The sequence below is a fragment of the Aythya fuligula genome, chromosome 16 (genome assembly GCF_009819795.1).
Source record: "Aythya fuligula isolate bAytFul2 chromosome 16, bAytFul2.pri, whole genome shotgun sequence".
NCBI lineage: Eukaryota > Metazoa > Chordata > Aves > Anseriformes > Anatidae > Aythya > Aythya fuligula.
The window spans coordinates 1,522,573-1,543,794 of record NC_045574.1 but is presented as its reverse complement, the minus strand read 5'-3'; the positions used below and the strand labels follow the sequence as shown (position 1 = coordinate 1,543,794).

Here is a 21,222-nt window from a genome sequence, read left to right as displayed (position 1 = left end):
TACTAGTTTTGGAACCTCGAATAATGTATCTTGGGCCATTGGGATGCCAAGGGCAATACTGTGAGCAGCTGAGAAAAGGAAATATGTTGCCTAGTTTTGCAATCATTAGTGCGCACTTGTATCCTGGGAGGAGGAGAGCAAGACCAGCAGAGCGTTTGACCAGGAAGGCTTGTCCCCATTCCAAAGCAAACTCTGGGCTTTTTGCACATGAAACTATGCAAGAATTCATAATCTGACCCTCTGTATTATTTGTATATATACATAGGCTGCAATTTATTAAAGAAATCCTCGGTGCAGCTCCCTGTCTCAGCACCATCTGGGAGCAATGCAGAGATGAGAACGCTCTTAGCCACTGCAAGAGATTCAGGCAAAACCACCAGTTTGAACAAGCTTATCACTGGTGAGAGAACTGTCTCTGGCATTTCATAAATCATCAGCAGTACTAACATGCTGTTTGGAGATTTGTATCATTAGCAAATTAATCACATTCAGGAACACTCCCGTAGCAGTGTTGGATGAGACACTGTGCAACGCCTTTCTGCCAAATCAACTGTAGAAAGAGGGGCCTGGGGGGTTGGGAGGTGGAGTGGGGAAACCAGAGCTCAGCTGTCGTATTACCTCAGTGTTGTCCTTGATAGCAAACTTTAAAAATATTTAAACAAAATGACAGTGAAAATCTCTTCAGCATTTAACTTATGCTGCTGGCAGAGTATGATGGAGAAATTCTTCCAGGTTCTGTCATCTTTTGTTTCTACCCCTTCAGGGAGAAGTCACAAAAGTTTGCTCGTTGGTCTTCCAAGTCTGTAACATCCCTGCCATGGCCCAGCCCTGGAGTGCCAATGCTCACCAGGCTGCTTCACGTAAGGAAGAATAGAGAAGCTAGGAAGTGCAGTGTTTATATGGAACACATGAAAACCCCATTTTGGAGTGAGAACTAAACGTGAAGTTCTGCCCACTTGAGCGCTCCTGTCTAAAACCAGCTTTTCTTGGCGTAAACCCAAAGTTTTGGTGTAACTGAGGATAATCTTGCCAGCTTGTCTAGAGTTTCATTTATACACTCAGTTTTTCTTAAATTGATGCAGTGTTCATTCTCTTTTTTCCCTTGAATTCGCTGAGCTTCAGTTTTGAATTTTAAATCCAATTGGTAATATTTCCCATGCATTGCACTCTAAAATGCATACTTGGATAAAAGTTTCCATACAGCAAAAAGATAATGTTTATACCGCTGCTTCTCTGATGTAATCTCCTTTCCCCTTTAAAAAAATAAACAAACATAAACCACATATTAAAACAAATGAGCAAGCTGCTGGACTATTGAATCTTGCCAGTTTTTAATCACTGGGTGTTACCTGCAAATTTTGAGCTATAGTAGTACAAAACACCAGCAGAACACTATGTATCTAGATATTTGATAAACTGCGTTGTAAATAGCCTTTAGTTGGCTTATCCTTTGATTAGACTTTCATACCATCCATCCAAAGATGAATCATTTTACTGAGGAACAATACAGCCAGCAGGTTATACTATGTTACTCCACAGCCCGCCACCACCTCTTCTGTGTTGTGGCATAAATCAGGTAACTGCCATTAGTGACTAAGCCTACAGTGTACATTTTCTGTTTCATACTAGCTGCTAGGTTAGTCTTCTCAGTTCTTCTGCTATGCCAGTGTGTGCCAGCAACTTTCAAATTTAAATGCTTTTTGATGCTTTGTACAGCACTGGCCACATTTATAGAGCTCAACTGGACATATGCTATATTGTGCTTACTTTTAAAATAGCCATGATTCAGCTCCTTGTATGGAAAAATGTATACTTAGCTTTTGAGAAAAATCTTAACTCTTACAGCTCTTGGGGTCGGGCTATTGCTTTTGAATCTTAGATTTTTGCTTTGAGTGTGTATACGTGCTTTTCAATGTATTTGTCCCATGCATTTACTGGCAGAGTGTGTGTGACAGGACAAGAAGAAAGTTTCCTTTTTCAGCTAGGTTTTATTAACCTTTTTCCCAATAAGCCAGAAATTGGAGGTCTTCTGGGCAGTCCCTTGACAGAGGGAAATAATGTAATTCTTGCAGAAGCATGTTTTGTTTGTTTACAAATAATACTGAAAGGGGGGTTGTATGTGCTTTGTTGGTTGTTTTTGTTTTCTCCAGTGCACAAAAAGGAACAGAGATTGTGGTTTTCAGTAGTATTCTATGAGGTTTCCATAGGCCTTTCTCATGCCCGTGTCTCAGGAGCTTGTTTTTTTGTTTTGTTTTGTTTTTGACTTTTTTGCTCACTGATTTTGTGTCTCTCAGCTTCCACTAGTTCCTAGGCCAGGTTTAGAGGGAGAAGTTCTAGTACGGGCTGTCCTCTCTTGTTAAATGCTTGCATTTCTGGATCTTTGTCGAGCCCATTTGCTCTGCAATGGCTCTTGCTGAAAATGTACCTTCAGGAACTGTGTTAGAAGTGGGAGGTGCAGGACTTTTAGCCGTTACACCCCCAGCACTAGCTTGTGAAGAGAAGCTAAATGAAGGGAAGCTGGTTCTCTAATTGTGGCATTTCAATTCCGTGCTTAAATTTGCAGCTGAGCTGAATGAATTCAGTTTCTGGGCTCCTGAAGAATTGAAGTGCTCCAAGCAGGCACACAGGCAGTCTTTGTGATGACAGCCTGTAAAACCAGCAGCTGTCTAGGGGTTAGCAGATTGGTTCTGCTTAATGCAAACCATGGCAGGACATGTGCTAACGGAAGATGCACAACATACCTAGCACCTATTGCTCCAGGGTGAAAACAGACCAACTGGAGTAGAATGACTGGGAGAGGAGAGTTACGCAGCCAGTCGTGAATTAAAAGAATTTAGCTGTGCAGAAGTTGGGCATAGGAGAAAGGGGTTATGTGGTCTAGGAGAAAATAGGAATGTGAGATTCTGGTCTGTGCTGACAACTGCAGGCAGTATCTGCTCTCACCATTGGTAAAAAAAAAAAAAAAAAAAAAAAAAAAGTGGAGAAAGTAGTAAGGAAAGTCAAAAAATACACTAGTTTCATGGTATTCTTAGTAGGTTTAGGGTTTGGCATTTGTATAGCTTTCTCCCTTACTCCCTTGTGCTGATTTACCCGAATGTAAACCCATTATCTGCATGGTTTTGAGCTCAGCTTACTCAGAAGTGAAAAAAATGCAGGAAGCCTTGCTTTACAGAGGTAAATAGAGCAGGCAGATTAAATATGAATTGTCTCTGTAAGATGCTCTGGTAACAGGAAACCTGTGGCTGATGTGGAACTGAATATACGTCTGCCTAATGAGAGCCCTTACCATGCGAGTGTGGCTTCAAAATTGCCATTTCTGAGAATACCACTTGAGAAAAAAGTAAATTTTTACATAATTACGGGGTTTTTGGTGTTAGCATTTAGGATGGCTGTTTAATTGTTCAGGGGAATTCATGTAGTACTGTAAGTCTGTAATTTATCTGAGCTGAAACCCCTTTTCTTCCAATTTTTGCTTTGGTTCCATGCAGTAGTTAGTTGTTTTGTTTGTTTCTGCTGTTTTTATTTTTAAAGGAGGCACACTTTCAATTTTTCTTGTGTTTCACTAGTTACCAGGACTACTATTCTGGAAGGAAGGGAAAGAGATGAGCCACTGTATTTCCTTCAGAAGCTAAGCATTGTGCTCAGATATTTAGCCAAGTTGTTGATTTTTGGTAGCTCATATTGCAGTAGCCATGGCAAACAGTGGGGGTCAGCGAGAGCATCTTTGCATGTTGCTTATTGTGAATTTGTTGCGTTTGTGCCATCCTGTAGTAGCCAAAGGAAATAAATGATTTTGACTCTTTTGTCTGTTGTTGAAGTTATTCCATCAAAGTGTCGGAGAGAAGCTGTGCCAAAGGCGATGAGCTGGACTTAATGTGGTGTCAGCAAAGGCATCAGCTGTTGAACCGGGCTGTCGGGTTCCTCTCCTGGGCTGTCGAAGGGGAGGGCCTTTGAAGTCCCACGTGCGTGGGAGAGCTTTGCCTTTAAGCTAAGGATATTGCAGATCAAATCTGAGTTTTAGGCCTACGGCAGTCACCTTCTTAATGTCATATGTAAGCTGCTTCTCATATATCCAAGAGGCTGAAGTTGGCTTTTGCTTGCAGCTGGATTTCCTAATCTGTGGAGATGATAAAGTTTTCTTAAATTATTTGAATGAACTTGAGGTAGCTGCCAATTTCTCTGCTTGCAGGAGGTTTTCCAGAGCTGCCTTGCAGTCCTGTAAATGAAGCCATCATCTCTGTTGCTGCCCCGAATCCTGGTACTCTTGTGTTCATGGCAGTCCCCGCGTTTGGCGTTGTGCTCAAGCAGTTGCTGTTGACAGCCAGGCTCAGAGGTGATGAGCTGCTGGACTGGTGATCCCAAGGGTGAGTGGTGCATAATGTGATAGGAGGAAACTGCTCTTTGGTGAAACAAAAAGGCTTCAGGGTGCTAGGTTTGTCACTGCAGCTGTAAACATCTGGTAAAAGACAACATGGTTTGTGGTCATTGAAAGTTGTCTCGGTTTTCAGATTTGTCAGTTTTGTTTGGAGAATTTGAAGCCACCGGGAAAAAGTTGGGTCATGGTAATCAGATCCTCTTTTTCTCAGTTTGCTTGTTTTTTCTTGGGGGGGGGGAGGGGGGGGGGGAAGAAAAAGTGGAGTTTTCACCTTTAAACCAAGTCTTTCCTTTCATGTGTGTGCAAGTAAGTTGGGACAGGAGGTAACTTTTATACGCCTCCCCATGCAAACCAGCACGTTGGGTAATCCCACTAGGAGTGCTTGTAAATATTACTTACAAAAATTGCATGGTTACTACTGAGGTTCAGATAAGTAGCTTGAAATCTGCTGTCTGCTTTAGCATTCTTTTAAATTTTAGTACTAACCAGATTGGCAAAAAGCTCTTAAGACACCACACGCATTTCTGACTTAAGTGCAGTTTGTCTGCCTGGTGAAAGTGGTCCCTTGTTTGAGAGCTGGGTGAGCTTGTAGAGTTTTAGAATTTGGGGTGGAATATGGGGATTTCCTGCTGAAGGAAATGAGTTGCTTGTTTGTTTGAGTATTATTTTTTGTTTGTTTCGTTTTTTAAGATAAAATAGCAATTGAAAAATGCTGCTCTTATGTGGCTGCCTGGTTGTCTGTGTGAAGGAAGATGGTGTTGTCTGTCCAGTTGCAGGCAGACACATGTCCACATCACAAATCATCAGAGCCTCATGTAGAGCAGACAAAATCAGCCCATGCTCCTTCAGTTCAAGTCAGGAGAGAGACAGAGAGAGTGGAGAAGAAAACTTGCATTTCTCTTCTCCTTTATGTCTGCATTAAAAAAAAAAAAAAAAAAAAAAATCCTCATGCACATCTATTTCCAGAGCACTGCACCGGCATCACTGACTGGAAGCAAATTCCCTCTCTGGAAAAAGTATTTTTGTGTGAGTGATCTGGTGTAACTTGTGGTTGTGCACAGAGGTTCTCCTGGCAGATAGGTAGCTGGTGGGTTTTGTGGGCTCGCTTTGGTGTGACGGACATATGAAAGGCACTGCTGTGTTACGTTTGGTCCTTGCCATTGCCCTTAATTTTGACGTGCCATTGTAAAACCATTTAATAGGTGCTAGATTAAGTGGTTAGCTAATTGGCATCTTTGTTCCAGCAACAAAACCATGGCCTTTCTCAGCATTTTTCCATTTAGTGCTCTGTATGCTGTTTATGGCAGCAGTGGCAAACCTTTTCAGTGCGTCTGCCAGATTTATTTTAAAGATCATGGTGTTTGGTGCCAACTCTAATCTCTCCTGGTTCCAGACTTGGCTCTGCCAGCAGCAGTTCTGCATTGTTAGGCTTTTGCAACCGTTGCATTACATCACCCTGAAAGGAGGAATAGGGATTTTAAAAAATTCAAGTTATTCAAATACAATTGTCACGGGGGAGAAAAAGAAGGCAGAAACCCAAACTCCTGCAGTTCAAATGTCAGTGTCCCTCTGTACTATGGCAAGTCATTTGAAGCCTGCCTAATATCACAGAAGGGCACTTTGAGGAAGTGCTTTTCTTTCTCAGGTCAGACTTTGCAAAGTATAACTAGGGTGTTTGTGTGAATGGCGTTGGGTCGATGCATTTGTCATTTGATGTTTCCATGTCCATGTTGCTCTGTGGTGTCTCAGTGACTGACGGCAGGATTGCTGCAAAGGTTCTCCAAACTCTTCTTCCTTGTTGGATAATATCATCTGGTCATCCTGGTAAAAATCCCTTAGTCTTGAAAATAAATCTAATGCTAACAACCTCCTGATTTTGGCTCATCTTAGCTTTCACCTGGGCTTCAAGAAAAAGATTCAACATATTGCCACACCAAAACTCTTGTGTGATCAGACCTCAGCCCACCTGAAGCCATGAAGTGAATCAAACTGTCACATTTCTTATTGCCATGTTATTTTAGTCTGATTCTGAAATGCCCACAGAACCAGGATGTTTAATGGAATGAATGTGAAGGGAAATACCATATGAACATTTGCTCCAAGAAAATTTGTTCTCTGCTTAGTTGTTTTCATGCTATTAATGAGCATGAGTGACAAATCACAGTGCAGGTTTTGGTCCAGTACTGCTTTTCATTAGTTATTTCTCCTAGTATCTCCAAGATACACAATGATTGGACTGCACTACTTTGCTTACTACTGTTGTACCATAGCTCCTAAAATGAGAGAAGTCTGCTCCATAGGCATGCTATGGGAATCCATTGCCCTGGCAGGCAAACTGCCCTTCGACCAGTTAACAGGGCTTGCATCCCACTGCCACCACAAACGTGTTCAATCAGCAATTACTCAGGAGTCATGGGTTCTGATTTAGTGATTCTTCAGTGAAGACCACAGCAAGGAAACCCTAAAATGGAAATATATATATAAAAATCCCCCTCCCCTGCCATGAAAACCCTATACCAGAAATCTATCAAAGATGCAAATAGAGAAGCCAAGTGAGGGTATGTGGGGGGGTGTTGGTTTTTGTTCTTCCTTATGTGTAGTAATGGGCTACCACAAAGATTTTTATATTTTATTTATAAGTACGAGGAGCTGAGGGAGGCTGCTTAGATTCCAGACTTTGAGACCAAGACAAAATTGTACTGGGTTTTCAAACATTTTGTTCAATTATATTGTATCTCCAGTTTATTAAGAAAGTGTCTTCAATTTTAGGGAGTTCACAGTCTCTGCATTTCCTTTTGATATGTAGGACATCGATTACACTTTGGATAATGAGGCTGGCATTTGTGTTTTCCCTCATCAAGGTACTTTATAAATAGGTGAAAAGTATCATAAATCTTTAGTGTACTGAGGCATATTTTGCTTCTGCATCCTTGAGAATGAGCTGCAGACAGACAAAATAGTATTCCATTCCTTACTGGGGGGAAGAAGAGAATCCCAAGCAAAACAAAAAAAAAAATGCTTTCAGCACTTCACACGTACAACAGACTTTCCTCTTTGTTGTCTTCTCTGGTCTCTGCTTCTGGAGCAAGTTTGACCTAGGGGATTTAATCAAGGGGAATGTACGTCATTCTCACTCCGGCCTCACCTGTGCTGTTATGGTAGACTTTTTCCTCATATCCAAGGTCCTTTTACTAACTTGCCTTTCATAGTTCTTTTCCCATAGCTCTTTTTGAATTATTATTCCCTAAATGTCAGTCCTTTACAGCCTGAGAATGGAGGTGCTGACACAAGCCTGTTATAAAGGGGCAGCCCTACCTTTCTCACCACGTTGTTGGAGTTGCTGCAGGACTCTGACAGGTTTAAGGAGTAAATCAGAAGGGTGAAGAAATTCTCATAGTCTGGGAACGGAGAGCTTTTAGACCAAAAATGAGTGAGAGAACATGCCCTGAAGGACAGCTCTCGTGCCTCACCTCCTCCTTGGCTGTCTCGCATTCAGGACAGTCATTATTCATCAGCACAAATATTGGTACTGCAGCAGTGTAACAAATTTCACTTGTAGATATCCGAGCACTTTCCAGCCCCTAAAAAGAGCTTAATTGGCAGTTTATACTGTGTTTCCCACTTCCACAGAGGCCCTAATATAGTCCTGAGAAACTTATCCAATCTGCTAGTGACAGAGCCTAGGAGCAAAACTGAAAGCTCAATTCTCGGTTGCCTCCTTGACACGTCTCTCCATAGCTGGCATCAGAGCCAGTGGTGTGGCAGTGAGCAGTTTTGTGCCTCACCTCGCTGCCGTTCACAGGGGCAGCTCTCAGCCCTACGGCACACCGGGCTCCGGTGTGTGCAGGCAGCTGAGGTTGCCCCAGGTGTCCTTCAGCAGGCTGGGTTTGGTCAGGGTCCTCTAAGAGTCTGGATTATTCATATGATGCAGCACAAAGCTAAATGTGATGGGTGAAGATATCAAGGCCAGCACAGACTTTGGGTTGATGTATGTTTGGCTAATGTGAGGGCTAGCACAGGTCCACCTCTTCTATCCGTGAAAAAAATGATGTTTGGCGGGGCAATTTTTAGCCATATCTTGCCTGTCGACAGCATGGATGCTAAGATGCTTGACACCCAAGCATGTTTTTTCTAAAATCTCCTACTGTTGACGTAGTGGTGGCAGCAGTGCTGAGTCCGATGTGGTCCTGTTAGAGGGAACAAAATATTGCACATTGTTCACTGGAAAAACTCAGTAGAAGCTGCTTTCTTTGGGATAAGCTACAGCCCTAAGGAGAATTTTAAGTATATATTTTTTTTTGTTATTGCTGTTTATTTAGTACAGCAGTGCCTCCAGTAGGAGCCTGTTGCACTGATGGATGCTTCACATACACAGAAGAAGAGCACATGTCCTGACGTCTGTAGTCCTTGCAGAGGAGGAAGGCACACAAAGGTCAGGAAGCACAGTAGACACAAAGGACTCGCCTCGGGTTCGCCTGAGTTACCAGGGGCGGAGTGGGGAGAAGGACCCAGGTTTCCTGATGCTCAGCCCGGGAGCTGATCTGCTGATCCTCTGCTGCAGAACTCATTTGTACCGCTTCACACCCCTCCAGTGATGGCTTTGCTGTGCTGTTGGCACAGTGCTTTCCCTCCTGAGCCCTCCACGACTCGCGATAGCTTCTTTGTCTCATCCTGCTGTGCATAACGTGTACGTTTACACAAATTTTATCTGAGCGCAGGTTCTCTCAGGCTGTGCTGTTCCTTGGCCGCCAGGATCTAGGTGGGTGTACCCAGAGTGTGCCATGTGGGAAAAGGGGTAAGTAACTAGTATTAGGGATAAAGTAACAAGAGGGCTTCAAGACAGCAAACATTCTTGCACACGTCTGTAATAGAACCAGAGGATTTCAGCCTGAATATCTAAGTTGTCAGCTGTTACTTCCTCATTCCAAATCTCATTGTTTTCCTCTAAATCATATTTTTGTGTGATTTAATTTAAGCACGTTTTTAGCATTTGATTCTGAAGAGAAGAGATAACAAGCATAGTTCTTCAGTGAAAAGAGATGCCGAAGCAGTAACAAATAAATCACAACTGTCTATTGCAGGGTCCAGCTCCTGAGAAGCCGGGTTGGTCTCTGGAGGCAGTCATTTTGTGTTACGGGTGTTGATGCTGCAGCTGGAGCTGCTAAGTGGCTTTCTGCAGCCATAGGTCTGAGTAGGAAGACCTGTTCTTTAATGGAGTTAAAAGCTTGTGAATGTCACAGAGAAGTGTTGAAACTGAGAGAGATTATATGTACATACATGCATATACAAGCAATTTTAGTTTTCAAATGACTGCAGATTATAAGCTTGTAGTGTTTCTTTACCAGTTTAGTCTGTTCTGTTTGGTACTTGATTGTTCACAGGAAGAGAGCTGAGCAATTATGTTTATTTTTTGGCAAATAGGAGGTCTTTTGCAAATGTTGCTCCCATTTTAGCAAACAGGTTCAACGGGCAAGAAGGGCGTTTTGGAAAAATTAGAGTTTCTCGTTTTGATTTATTTGAGTGAAATATTAGTGTTGAAATTAAAAAACAAAACACAGTGATTCAAAGCAATTAATAAGTATTTCCTGGTTAGGTTGCCAAATTGAGAGCTTGTGGCACAAACCCCATCACTTTCAACCTTTGAGCTCCCTGCCAGGCTGCGCCTTCATAATAACCAGCTGGGAAGAAAGCTAGATTTTGGTTGTATTTGCTCTTGAACCCCTTCCAGTGCTTATTCCCACGTTACCTCGGACTGATCAGCCCGAAGATGCTGATGCTTCCCCGCTCTGTCTCCCTTCAATCTCCTCCCGGGTTAATTGCAGGAAGCGTGGGGACTGCAGCCTGCCTGCTCTCCCCCTCGCAGCACCGCTCTGTGCCTGCAATGTGAGGGTCAGGGAAGGAGTAGGAGTAGGAAGAATATTTATTTATTTGAAAACAGCCTGCTTTCTTTAAATCAACAGGTCTTACACGAGCAACAGAATTTCTACATAAATACTAATAAAAAAAAAGTAACTGGAAATTAGTCTAGTATAGCAGGTGATGAAGCCTGGGGAAGCAAGCCAACGCTTCTGGAAATGCAGGGCTTCCAGGGAAACGAGTAATGCAATTATTTTTGCCAGTCCCAAGCACTCAGAAATCCTAAGGCAGGCTTCCCAGGCTTCCCTTCAAAAAAAAAAAAAAAAAAAAAAAAAAAAGGCTCAAAACACTTTTTTGGATCTTTTTTTTTTTTTTTTTTACTGTCTACTCTATGAGTTAGAGCAAGACGGAAAGCTTCCAGTGAAGTAAAATTTTGATCAAAAAGAATTGTCTCATTTTTTTTTTTAAAAAAAAAGGGAGGTATTTTAGTGCTGTTGGAGTAATTTGGGTATTTTTTAATTGTGATTTCAGAATTTGTCAGAAATGATCTGGCTTGTAGTCTCTCTTCTCAGATATTTTTCCTTAAATTGTTTAGAGTTAACACATTTTAAAAAGTAATTTAGGAAATTTAATTAAATCCAAGTCAGTTTTTTTCTTTTGTCAGTGAAGTAATTTTAGATGTACGCAGTTATTATGGAAAAGGGAGGGCTGTTTCTCATTGTGATTTTTTTTTTCCCATTTTGTTCCTGAATTAACAAACTAATTAGTGATCAAGGTCTTGGGTGCTTGGGCTCCTGTTTCAAGTTTTGGATTGGTTTTTATGTTTATTTGTTTAAACTGAAGCAGTGCATGTGCATCTCTTTCAGTTTATTAGAGCTGTACCTTTTGCTGAAGTAACCATGTGGCCAGCTATTCCGGTGGTGGACTGAGCAAAAAGGGTTATGTTTCCAAAGACCCAGTAAGACTTGAAAAGAGGTTGACAATATGTGCCCAAGGGCAGTGAGCAGAGGGCATGAATTTGCTGCTCTGCTGGGGGGCACTTTTTGCCAGGCTATTTCAGAAAGCAAATGACATCCTGCTTCATTCAAAATGAATACTTCGGTCTGATGTGGCTTTTTTTTTTTTTTCCTGTCTTATCTATTCTGTGCTGGAGAATAACGCTCCTGAGTGCCCCAGCCCCAGATGCTGCCCTACAAGCTGTACTACTATGAATCCTTGTACTTTTTGTGTCTGCGATGGGCTGGGCGATGATAAATCCAGACACGCACTGCTGCTTTTATTGTCCGATTACGTCAGTGAAAGGCAGCTCTCAGGAACACAAACAGCCTGAGGCACGCTGCCCTGCAGGTCACCTTGAAAGGCTATCTTATCTGGACTGTCGGTCTCGTACGTGAGCATTTTTGCCAACTCAGGTTTAACTTTATGCCCCTTCAGCCTTTCCTGCATACATCTATCAGCTGAACTTGTGCGTGAGCTGAGAGGCATTATGCATTGTGGGTTTCACCTGCTGAAGCGTTTTTAAGTTCTCGAAGTGGGAGGAACAAAGGATCTATTATGTTATCGATGGAGAGAGAGCATCCAAAGTGTGTGAGGAAGAATGTACTGACAGAGGAAGTGAAATTACTTTCCGCTGCTTGAAATTCATGGAGAGATGTAGCCAAAATCTTCAGGATGGGAGATTCCCTGCTGTTCTACCACCTGGAAGGTGACAGCGAGATAATGGTGTTTTCCCTGCACTGGGAAAGCATGGCTCCCAGATACTATTGGGAGCATAATTGTGCGAACTGTAAATCTTAATTCCTGATGAAAATTAATGAGACGTAGCAGGTGCTTTTGAAAAATTGACCCAAGGAATAAAAACAACAAATCTGGTATTTCCTAGGAATTAAGGAAAGACAAACATTTAGGATTGGGGCTTTTTTGTTTTGTTTCTTTGTATCAGAGGGAGTGAGAAATCAATCTTCTCACTTTTTTTTTTTTTTTCAGTTACCTTTTAGTAATTCACTTCTAAAGCAAGGAAGAAATCAGACTGTCTTACTTTTTATCATGAGAAGCATTGGAGTTGTAAAGTTTAAGCTTTCTACTTAGGAATCTGCACCATTTTTGAAGGAGAAGAAAGGTGAAAGCAGTTAATCAAATAACGAAAACCAGATAAAGTCATGGAAGCAAGACAAAAATGCAGCCCTTGTAATTAGGCTGCAGTCTGTCTCTACTCCTTCTCTTCCCAGCAAAGCTAAAGCAGAGGACTTGGCTAGTACCAGCCCTGCCTAGGGCTCTGTGTTGGCATATGCATACGTTTAGGAAGATGTAGTGGGTTTAGCTTTTATTTGGCCTCTAGCCAGGTATCAGTAAAAATTGAGAAGATCATTACATGGGGCTGTTGCAGGGAGAATCCTTTCTAGATCTGCCTGTGTCCTCACCAACAAACTTTCTTTGCAATTTCTTACTCCCTCAAACTATCTTATTTCTCTCATTGTAGGATCTGCGAGGTATTTCCTATGGGCAGGAGTCCCATCTTTTGTTTCTTATCTGCTTCCTTATGCAGGGCTCCTAGCTCATAAGTTCCTCTACTGATGGCAGATGCAGAGCTTGTTCTCACAACCAGGTCATCTTTTTCCCCAAGCTGTCTTCTACTGCCGGTATGTCCTTTCTGAAGTGTACCATCGGCCTCCCAGGGCTCAAATAACCTCGTGCAGGCTGCCGCTGTTATGGGGCAAATGCTCTGCTCCTCCTCATTCACATTCCAACTGAAAACTCTCCAGGCAGACTCCCATGACAAAATCCGATGCCTCCAGAGTAGAGATGGAAATGCTGATGCTCCTGAGATATCTTTAGTGTGTTGTGAGGAGGGAGTTGCAAAACCATTTAGAGCAGCCTGAGAGATGCTTTAAATTATGCCCGAGCAGCAGAGCCCAAGCTTTGGAAAGAATCTCCTTCATCTCTTGCTGGTGCCTTCTGGCCTTTCAGCTGTGCTGAGCAGAGCTGTGGAGCGGTTGCGTGTGCCCACAACACCATGGTGGTTTCCTGTTTCAGCTTTTCAGGGTACCATCCATCAAGCTGCTATCTGCTTCTCATCACAGCCAGCATCCAGAGCACCTTGCTGGCTGGCTGTGCTGGGCTCTGCTCCGGCGCTGCACTTGCACCTCCTTTGAGTACTTCACTCTCCAGTGAAGTACTGGATGTGGGACTCCCCCATATATTGATCCTCAGCTCATGTTGGAGTATTTTGAGCTGGGGTCTGGCTTCACCGCCTTCAGAACTTCATTGTAAAAGAAAATGTGATTTGTAGATTACTCCAACACCTTGAACAAAAATTTGAAACTTTAAAATGTTTAATTTGGCATTCCAAGCTTCAGAGAGACTGCAATAGGCTTTTATACTTTTTTCTTCCTAAACATTCCTGAAAAGAAAAGGCTCTGTTCTTGGCAGAGATTTTGTGGGCCAACTTTAAGGGCAAAATACATTTTTTTTTGAGTAGGGAATTCTAATGGAAAAGCTGAGCACCAAATTCACGCAAGGTTCTTCTTAATTATATAAGCCAAAAGCTCTTCCAGATGTCTGTCAGCCCAGCATGCTAGATGCTGCCATTGCTGGTTTTAATAAAAGCTCATATTCAGCAAATTTACTACTGATTTACTGTATATTACTTAAGCCAGAAAATGTTTTTGCTCTAAAAAGCAAGCAAATGAAGTCGTGATACTTCCATCAGTTGCACTCCAGCATGTCATTCATTGTGCTAACATCCCGTCCATGTCCCGTTATTTTACAGAAGATTTTCTGTAGGTTGCCACAACTAAAATTGGAATTTAAGAAACTCAGAAACTCTGTGAAGAAGTACATTAGCATGAAATTCATATGAACAAATTGGTAAAATGGGGCATGCAAAGCAAGCAAAGCCACTAACATGCAAAAGTGTACATGACGTGCACGGCCAGACAGGCTTTTCTCTGGAAAGCTACCTGTTTGTACCTGCAACCAACACACACCCTAAAGAAAAATGGAAGCTGGGGAAGAAAAAAAAAGTTTTAGAACAAATACAGGGAAGGGTGACTTTGAATATAAAGGTGATCAAAACAAAGAAGAAAAGCATCAGAGATTAGCTAATGAAATCTCTGAACAATGATGTAATTAAAGTGCATTAATCATTATAAAAGATCATTTCCCTTTAAACATCTGCTCCCGTTCACTTGGCAGCAGTCTGGGCAGTGTCATGAGTGATAGGGTATGGGATTGTGCTGAAGGGCGTGTGGTACCTGAGGAACAATGTGCAACATCCCCAGCCTGACAGGAGCTGGGATAGCAGTGCTTTTCCTAGATTCAGGCGATAGCGTTAAGGAAATCAGGAAAAAATCAGACCTCGTTTACAGTAGAAAGGAAAACCTGTTATAAATCTGAACCCTGCTTTTCAAGCAGTGCAAGCAAAATTTCATTTTGGTGCCAGTGGATTTGAATAAAGTAATTCCCCGGGGAAAAGAGGCCCTGTTCACCTGCTGCTTTCAGGGGAAGTCTTAGGAGCCACAGTCGCTCATAGGAGAGACCTCGTTCCTGCCCGAGGAGAAATAAGGCCCACCACATCCTTCCTGACGCCTTCCTCTGTTGCAGCCTGGCTGTGCAGGCAAAAAAAAAAAAAAAAAAAAGTGAAATTAGCCATTTCAGGAAAATCTCCTTTTCCTCAGGCGCAGGCAAAGTGTGCAGAAGGGCTGCAGGCATTCCTTGCTGCCTGCCAGCCTGTGGCTCGGGGCTTCCCCTGCCACCCCTCTTCTGAGGCTGCCTGCAGAGCTGCTGCGTGGGCTTCAGAGCAACCACTGCCTGCAGGTACTGCTTCAGAGCTTACCTTGCCACGGTGCTGCTAGGGCTGAGTGACGTTGCTGGTGGGCTGTGCTTTGTGTAGGCTCAGGTCAGGAGGCCTGGATTCCCATTTTAGTGCTGTTATTAAATTATATTGCTTAGGGAGAGATTTGTAAAGCAAGAGGCAGTTTTGGTATCCTTGTACAAATCTGAAGCCTCATCACATTTTCACGCGTTTGGTAGCATGGGCAGTGATTGCAGGCACGGTTGGTGTCCCCTGTGCACCTGTGTCTGTATTTCTGTCCTGCTCTACCTTAGTGTGTGTCCAAGGCAGGACTTGTGTTGCTCTTGCAGGGACACGCCTGAAGGTGGAGCACTTTGAGGGGCTCTAGCACCAAAGAGCCAGCTGTGGAGCAGTACCTAGTTCTACCCTAGTCTTTCTTAGCAAATCTACAGGGCACAGCAGTTGCGGAATGTGGATCACACAAGCGGTGGATCCAGTACACTGTATTTCTACCCTGTTGGCATTCACTGCTGACTTGAGGTCTCCTTCGTGGCAGGTAATCAGACAGCCTTTGCCAACCTCTGGACTCGATACTACACTGAGGGCAAAAATACACAAGCCCACATGAATTTGTAAGGGAGGCAGACAAGGCGAGTCTAGATTCTGTTTGGAGAAAGGAGGAGGACTGGGGCTGTGCACCTTGCACATGGTTATGTCGCTTTTTTCCCCTTTTTGGCAATTCTGCAAATTCCCAGAGGATGGGTGCAGAGTGTCTTCCTAGCTGGTAGGTAGGGGAAGTGAAAATGAAATCAGCATTGGTCTTTGCTGTTTAGCTACAGATAAAATATTTCATCTGATCTGTGCCTGTTAATAACAATATATACCCTCCCTCTCAGGAACTTGCAGTCTTTATAAAAGTGATTGGAGAAGTTCAGATAAAAAGTATGTAGTTTGTTCTCTGATTCTCAAAACTGGTAAAGTCATACACTGGCTTTTAAACAACAACAACGACAAAAAACTCAAAACAAATGTCCTTGCTTCTTACAGAACTGCCTAGTGCTGCAGAAGCCCAGTGTCAAGAGTTCAGATTTCCATGCTGTTGTCTTCAATTTCATGATGATTTAGGCATGCTGTGCACTGCTACTGGCCTGCTGCTGCTGTGCCATCTCCTGTCTTCATAGCCCAGTTAGGTCCTGCTGAGAGCAGGGATGTGCCAGCCGCCCGTACGGGCAGCGTGTTCAGTGCTGACCAGAAAGGGGAGCCCATGCAGGTTGCCAGGATCTGCTCACCACCATGTCCCCTCTCTCCCATTTGCTCTTGCTGTTCTAAGAGCACATTTGTGCTTTTGGAGGACCTGCTCGGTATGGCTGTGGGAAGAAGTTTGAGCCCTTTTCAGATAGATTTCCATGTTATCGTGTGTGTTTTAGAGAATAAAGAATGAAAGAAAGAGAGAAGGAAGAAAGAGAGAAAGAAAGAGAACTGGCAACTTTAGCTTTAGATTTTCTTTGGCTGGCTGCTTCTTTGTAGTTCCAGCTGCAGCCACTGGCTGTGCAGTAAACAGGGGCAGAACCTTGTGGGAGTAAAGGTGCCTAGGAGGCTGACCTTACGTAAACACCATTGTGTATCATGCAGATAAATAACACACAGTTTCCTTGCTGTACTCACCTAGATGACTTTACCCAGTCGTGCAAACAGATGTGCAGATCTTGCTGCCATATTTTGGTATCCATCAAAAACATCCAACACTTCAAAGGAAGCAAGTAGCTCTGTTTTAAGCAGGTTTCCTTGGAGCCCACTTCCAAAAAGCTGCACAGGTGGAGTTAGGCACATGTATCAAAAGCTGTGCTATTTAGATGAATAGATGTGTTCACATGTGTAGGGTCTGAAAGAATGATTTATTCAGTCTCTTTTCTTAAACTCTTTGTGATGCACAGTTTGTAGGTTTTCATTATTTTGTAAACCATGCATGCCCACAAATAACTACGTTTTTCTTTGGAAACTCAAATGCTATATGACATAGATTATTCACTTGAAATTTTCAGTTAAATCAGATGAGTTTTTTTTTTTTTTTTATGTGAAAGTGACTGCCCTGGTATCACTGCCACCTAATGGTCAAGACTTTGTAGTTGGGATCAGTCTTCCAGGGTATATCCAGCAGAAAGCAGGATTAGCCCAGACACCTAAATCTCTCCTATCACAGGTACCAACTTTCCTATCCGGTAAAAATACACAATGCTGTTAACTGCCCTCAGATTCATTTTCAGCCCTTAGTAGTCTGTTCTGGAACCTCAGAGGACACTGGTGGGTGCACCCTTGTGCTGCTGGCATTAAGGAAAGATGGAAATTTAGTTTTTGGATGGCAAAATCCAGGAAGAAAGGGAAAGCATTAATCAGATGGGCGTAATCTCCAAGGGAAGAAGTAGTTCATTGCAATTCAGCATTTCCCTTTGATGAAAACTTTAGTGAATGTTATTATGTGGAATTTATATGAAGCCTGGGTTTAGGTAATCAGCTTTAATATTTATACTCTTAGGGAAAAAAATTGAATCATTAGTAAGCATGCATAATTAATGAATAAATTATATTTTTCCTTTGTTTTCCTTCAGGTATAAGGAAATGCTAGATCTAGTGATATCACCCAGCCTGACTGTAAATAGAGAGTGCCCTGACAGATTGAAGCTTAACCTTTCTAACATTTATGCCACGGCTCCAGATGACATAGAAGGTAGGCTGCCTCTTTTGCTCACTGTTTGTTAGCTTTAGCATAATGTATACATATATGTAAAAGGAGAGCTGGCCGCATGCATGGCCTCCACTTCTGATAATTAGTTCTGCTGTGTAGCGAGCAATTGAGATTTTTATTTGAGAACATTTGTAGCTACTCCAGTTGTGGCTGAATTCTTTAGTTCAGAAAAGGTTTGAATGCAGACAGAATTGTAATGTATTACATGTATAGAGGTCTTTTTATTGGAGGTGTAAACACATGCACGCATGTATGTATCTGTTCACTGGCATAATAGCAGGTATAAAATGTGTTTTGTGTAGAGCTTGTACTTTTGGTCTAGACCCTACTGGAGCCCCAGCCCCATAGGTGGCTTGAACATGAGCCCTGTGCTTTGGTGGCTGTGCTGCTGCCGGTGGGGTGTGGAGCACAGGGGCTCCTGGGCCCAACAACACACTGTGCAGCCAAAAAAACATTTTGCCAAAGCAGCCCTGTGCCCCAGTTTGCATCATTCTGAGGTCATTGCTATCATCTCCAAACGGTTTGTCCTGCTGATCTCTGGTCTGAAGTTTCACTTTTGGCAGGTACCAAGGACAAATTCTTTCAGTGGTTGAGGCTCTGATGAAAATCTATCTGCTCTTCTCTTCTTCCTCCTCTTCCTCCTCCTCCTCCCCCCCATCATACTGTTCAAGTGAAGGAAACAGAAGAATGTTAAATCTGCTAAAAAAATTATTGGCAAGTGATGCAGCTGAACTAGTTCTTGCTAGTACAATTCCAGCTATTGTTTGCTGCGGTCAGGATCTGTCAGCCTTCCTGTTGGAGCAGAGTTAGCAAAAGACCCTGGCTATTATGTTTTAGTAGTAGGTTTAACCCTTCATTTATAGGCTCTTAGAAGCCAAGGAGATGTTTTGCTTGCATGTTTGCTAAGGCATTAGAAATTGTGTGATTAAAGCATGAACATCATGACTGCCTATTTACAAAAGTAGTCGAAGGGATAAGAATCTAAAGGAAACATCCTTTTAAATGTATGTGTTTGCAGAAAAGATTAGAGCTAGAAATGATTTTTAAATACATCATTTTGTAAACTCCTTGGTGCAGGAACTATTTGTTATTATGCAATATAAGTAAGAGCCAACAGAACACTTGTACCACAGATCAGCAATCTGTGAGTGACAGCTCATGTTGATAAGTTTCTTACAGAAATAATACAAGATTTTTTCTACAGAATGATTCCCTGTGCTACCATGATAATGTTCTTTTCATTGAAAATATTTATTGTTAATTTGGAAAACAGGAAAATACCTGTGTTTTTGAAAATCTCAGACTGCCAGAGCTTTTAGTGTGATAAATGCACACACGTATATGCTCTGTATTACACATATAGTTTTAATTTCAGCAAGTCTAATAGCAATACTTATTTACATAGACGTCTACTCAGATGTCTAGCTTGCTGTTTTCATGGGTGCTTATCATGATGTACAATCGTATCAGTATAATTTTCAAATACACATTTTGCCTGTAGATGTACACATTTGGATAGAAACAAATAGCTTTAACCTGCCTTTTTCGACAGTGACAGTGGCATATTGAATATTCACACACAGTAAATCCCTGTTTGGCATTCTTGGCACATGTATTTACTCTGTATTTATCTCTTTCAAAATTAAAAAATCTGAAGGTATTGTATTTCTGAAATAGAAAAGAAACTAAGCTTACGCTCAAAGTTCCTGTTCTGCTGTTTTTCAAATGTAAAAGTATTCTATAAAACTTTTTTTTTTTTTTTTTTTTTGTAAAGAGCAACTGATTGGTAGAAATTCATACAGATTTTGTTTTCACAATCTAAAATCCTAATTTTCAAAACTGTTTTCTTTCAGGTAAGTCAAAGCAAATTTTTCACAGTGAGTATGAAGGTGAGTCAGGTAAGCCCAGCTTTGAATTAAAAGCAGTCTTTTCTATACCTGGTATTCCTATATCTGTAGTATAAATCCTTGTGTACATTTACATAACACTATCTTTTGCCTTACTATGTTTTATTCAGTTTTATTTATTTTTTTAAAAAACAAAACCTCTCTGCCTCTTGCTGGGGAAATACGTTACTGTTAGCCACATTGTAGACGTAGAGAATTAGGGCACAGATACCGGTGGGTTTTACTTTTCTCAGGTGCTTCTGGAATACAGGAGCATAGAGTCTTTATGGTTTGGTTTGTTACTGCCCATAGCACATTAGGGATGTAGAGGATGCACAGTCAGGCTTGAGTTTGTTGTGCAGAAGGGGAAAGGCACAGAAAAGTATTCAGAGAAGGGAGAGCAAAGAGTGGGTCATAGAAGTTGATTTTACCGCAGCAGCTGCATTGGGATGAATTTGTTCCTTTTCTTCTTAATATCCAGAGAGAAGAGGGCGAAGCAGGTGTCCAGCGTGGCACTAGGAAAGAAATTAGAGTCCAGTGCATGGGCCTGTGGGCAGATGGGGTCAGTGTGCAGCACAGATACATGTCCTCAAGTTGGATTTTTCTCTTAGTAATAATAGTAGGCAGCAATGTCAATGCAGTCATGCCCAGCTCACTCTGAAACCTGTTCCCCGTGGTCATCAGTGCCTTTGTTACCAGAGCCATTTTTCCTAGAATAACTCAGCACTGCACTAACATTTCTGATCTATTCTAACCTAAGAGTAGTTATTAAACACTGCAGTTATTGCAGAGAAAAGAGACAGGAGTACACAGATATATTTTTTTCTAATTTTGTGTATTTTTTATTAAGTGATCTTTGATGATTTCTAAGTTTGTGGGAAAAAGGGCCTCTTTTTTGGAGAAAGTGTGTGTTCTAGGTATTTTCATGTCTTATTGAAATATAATTCTTTCTGAGAAAATGCAGCTCTTTTTTAGTTTTATTGTTACGTATAGAAACATTCTAAAAAGAGAATAATATCTTGTAATACATATTATTTTGTTAAAACTCATGTACCTCCATTGGAGTTTTTCTATTTGATCACTTCCATAAGTGAACAAAGATAAAAATGCATTTTACTTCAATTTACTTTCTTTTTTTTTGTCAGATTAAATGTTTTTCTTTTTAAAACTATTTTGATGTAATTTTCATGTTACAATATAGAATGACAAAGCCATGTAAAATATTGTGAAAGAAGCGTGTGGAGGAAACAATATTAAAAAGAGTTAAACCAGGAAGATTAAATATTTCATATGCAAGCATGTCAAAGCTTTTTGGAAATTCTCTGCACGTTTATGGCATAACAAGTTACTTAAACCCATAGGACTACTTGCATGTATTTACATCTTATGTGTTTTTGTATATTTCATTAAATAAAACATACTTTAAATGTTTAATTCACCAACTTACAAACTGCTGAACAAATGAAGTGATTCTGTCTTGGACGACTCCGTGCTGAGGATAATGCTTCTGTAGCACTGTGGGTACATCCACCTTGATGCATGGGACAGCACTGCAGATGTTTTGTGCCTG

At 41.7% G+C, this 21,222-nt stretch overlaps 1 protein-coding gene across 2 annotated transcripts in view; it reads left to right on the top strand.

Annotated features, from left to right (window-relative positions):
• The window catches only part of EYA2 (EYA transcriptional coactivator and phosphatase 2), a 97,237-nt gene that overhangs the window by 20,654 nt on the left and 55,361 nt on the right, over positions 1–21,222 (top strand). The window contains exons 1-2 of one of the 2 annotated variants that reach the window (XM_032198669.1): positions 4,311–4,364; positions 17,630–17,748. In XM_032198669.1, coding sequence (XP_032054560.1) covers positions 17,640–17,748 — 109 coding nt within the window. In that variant the 5' untranslated portion in view covers positions 4,311–4,364; positions 17,630–17,639. Of the gene's footprint in view, positions 1–4,310; positions 4,365–17,629; positions 17,749–21,222 lie in introns of those variants that run through there. The other variant, XM_032198670.1, reaches the window with a different exon arrangement.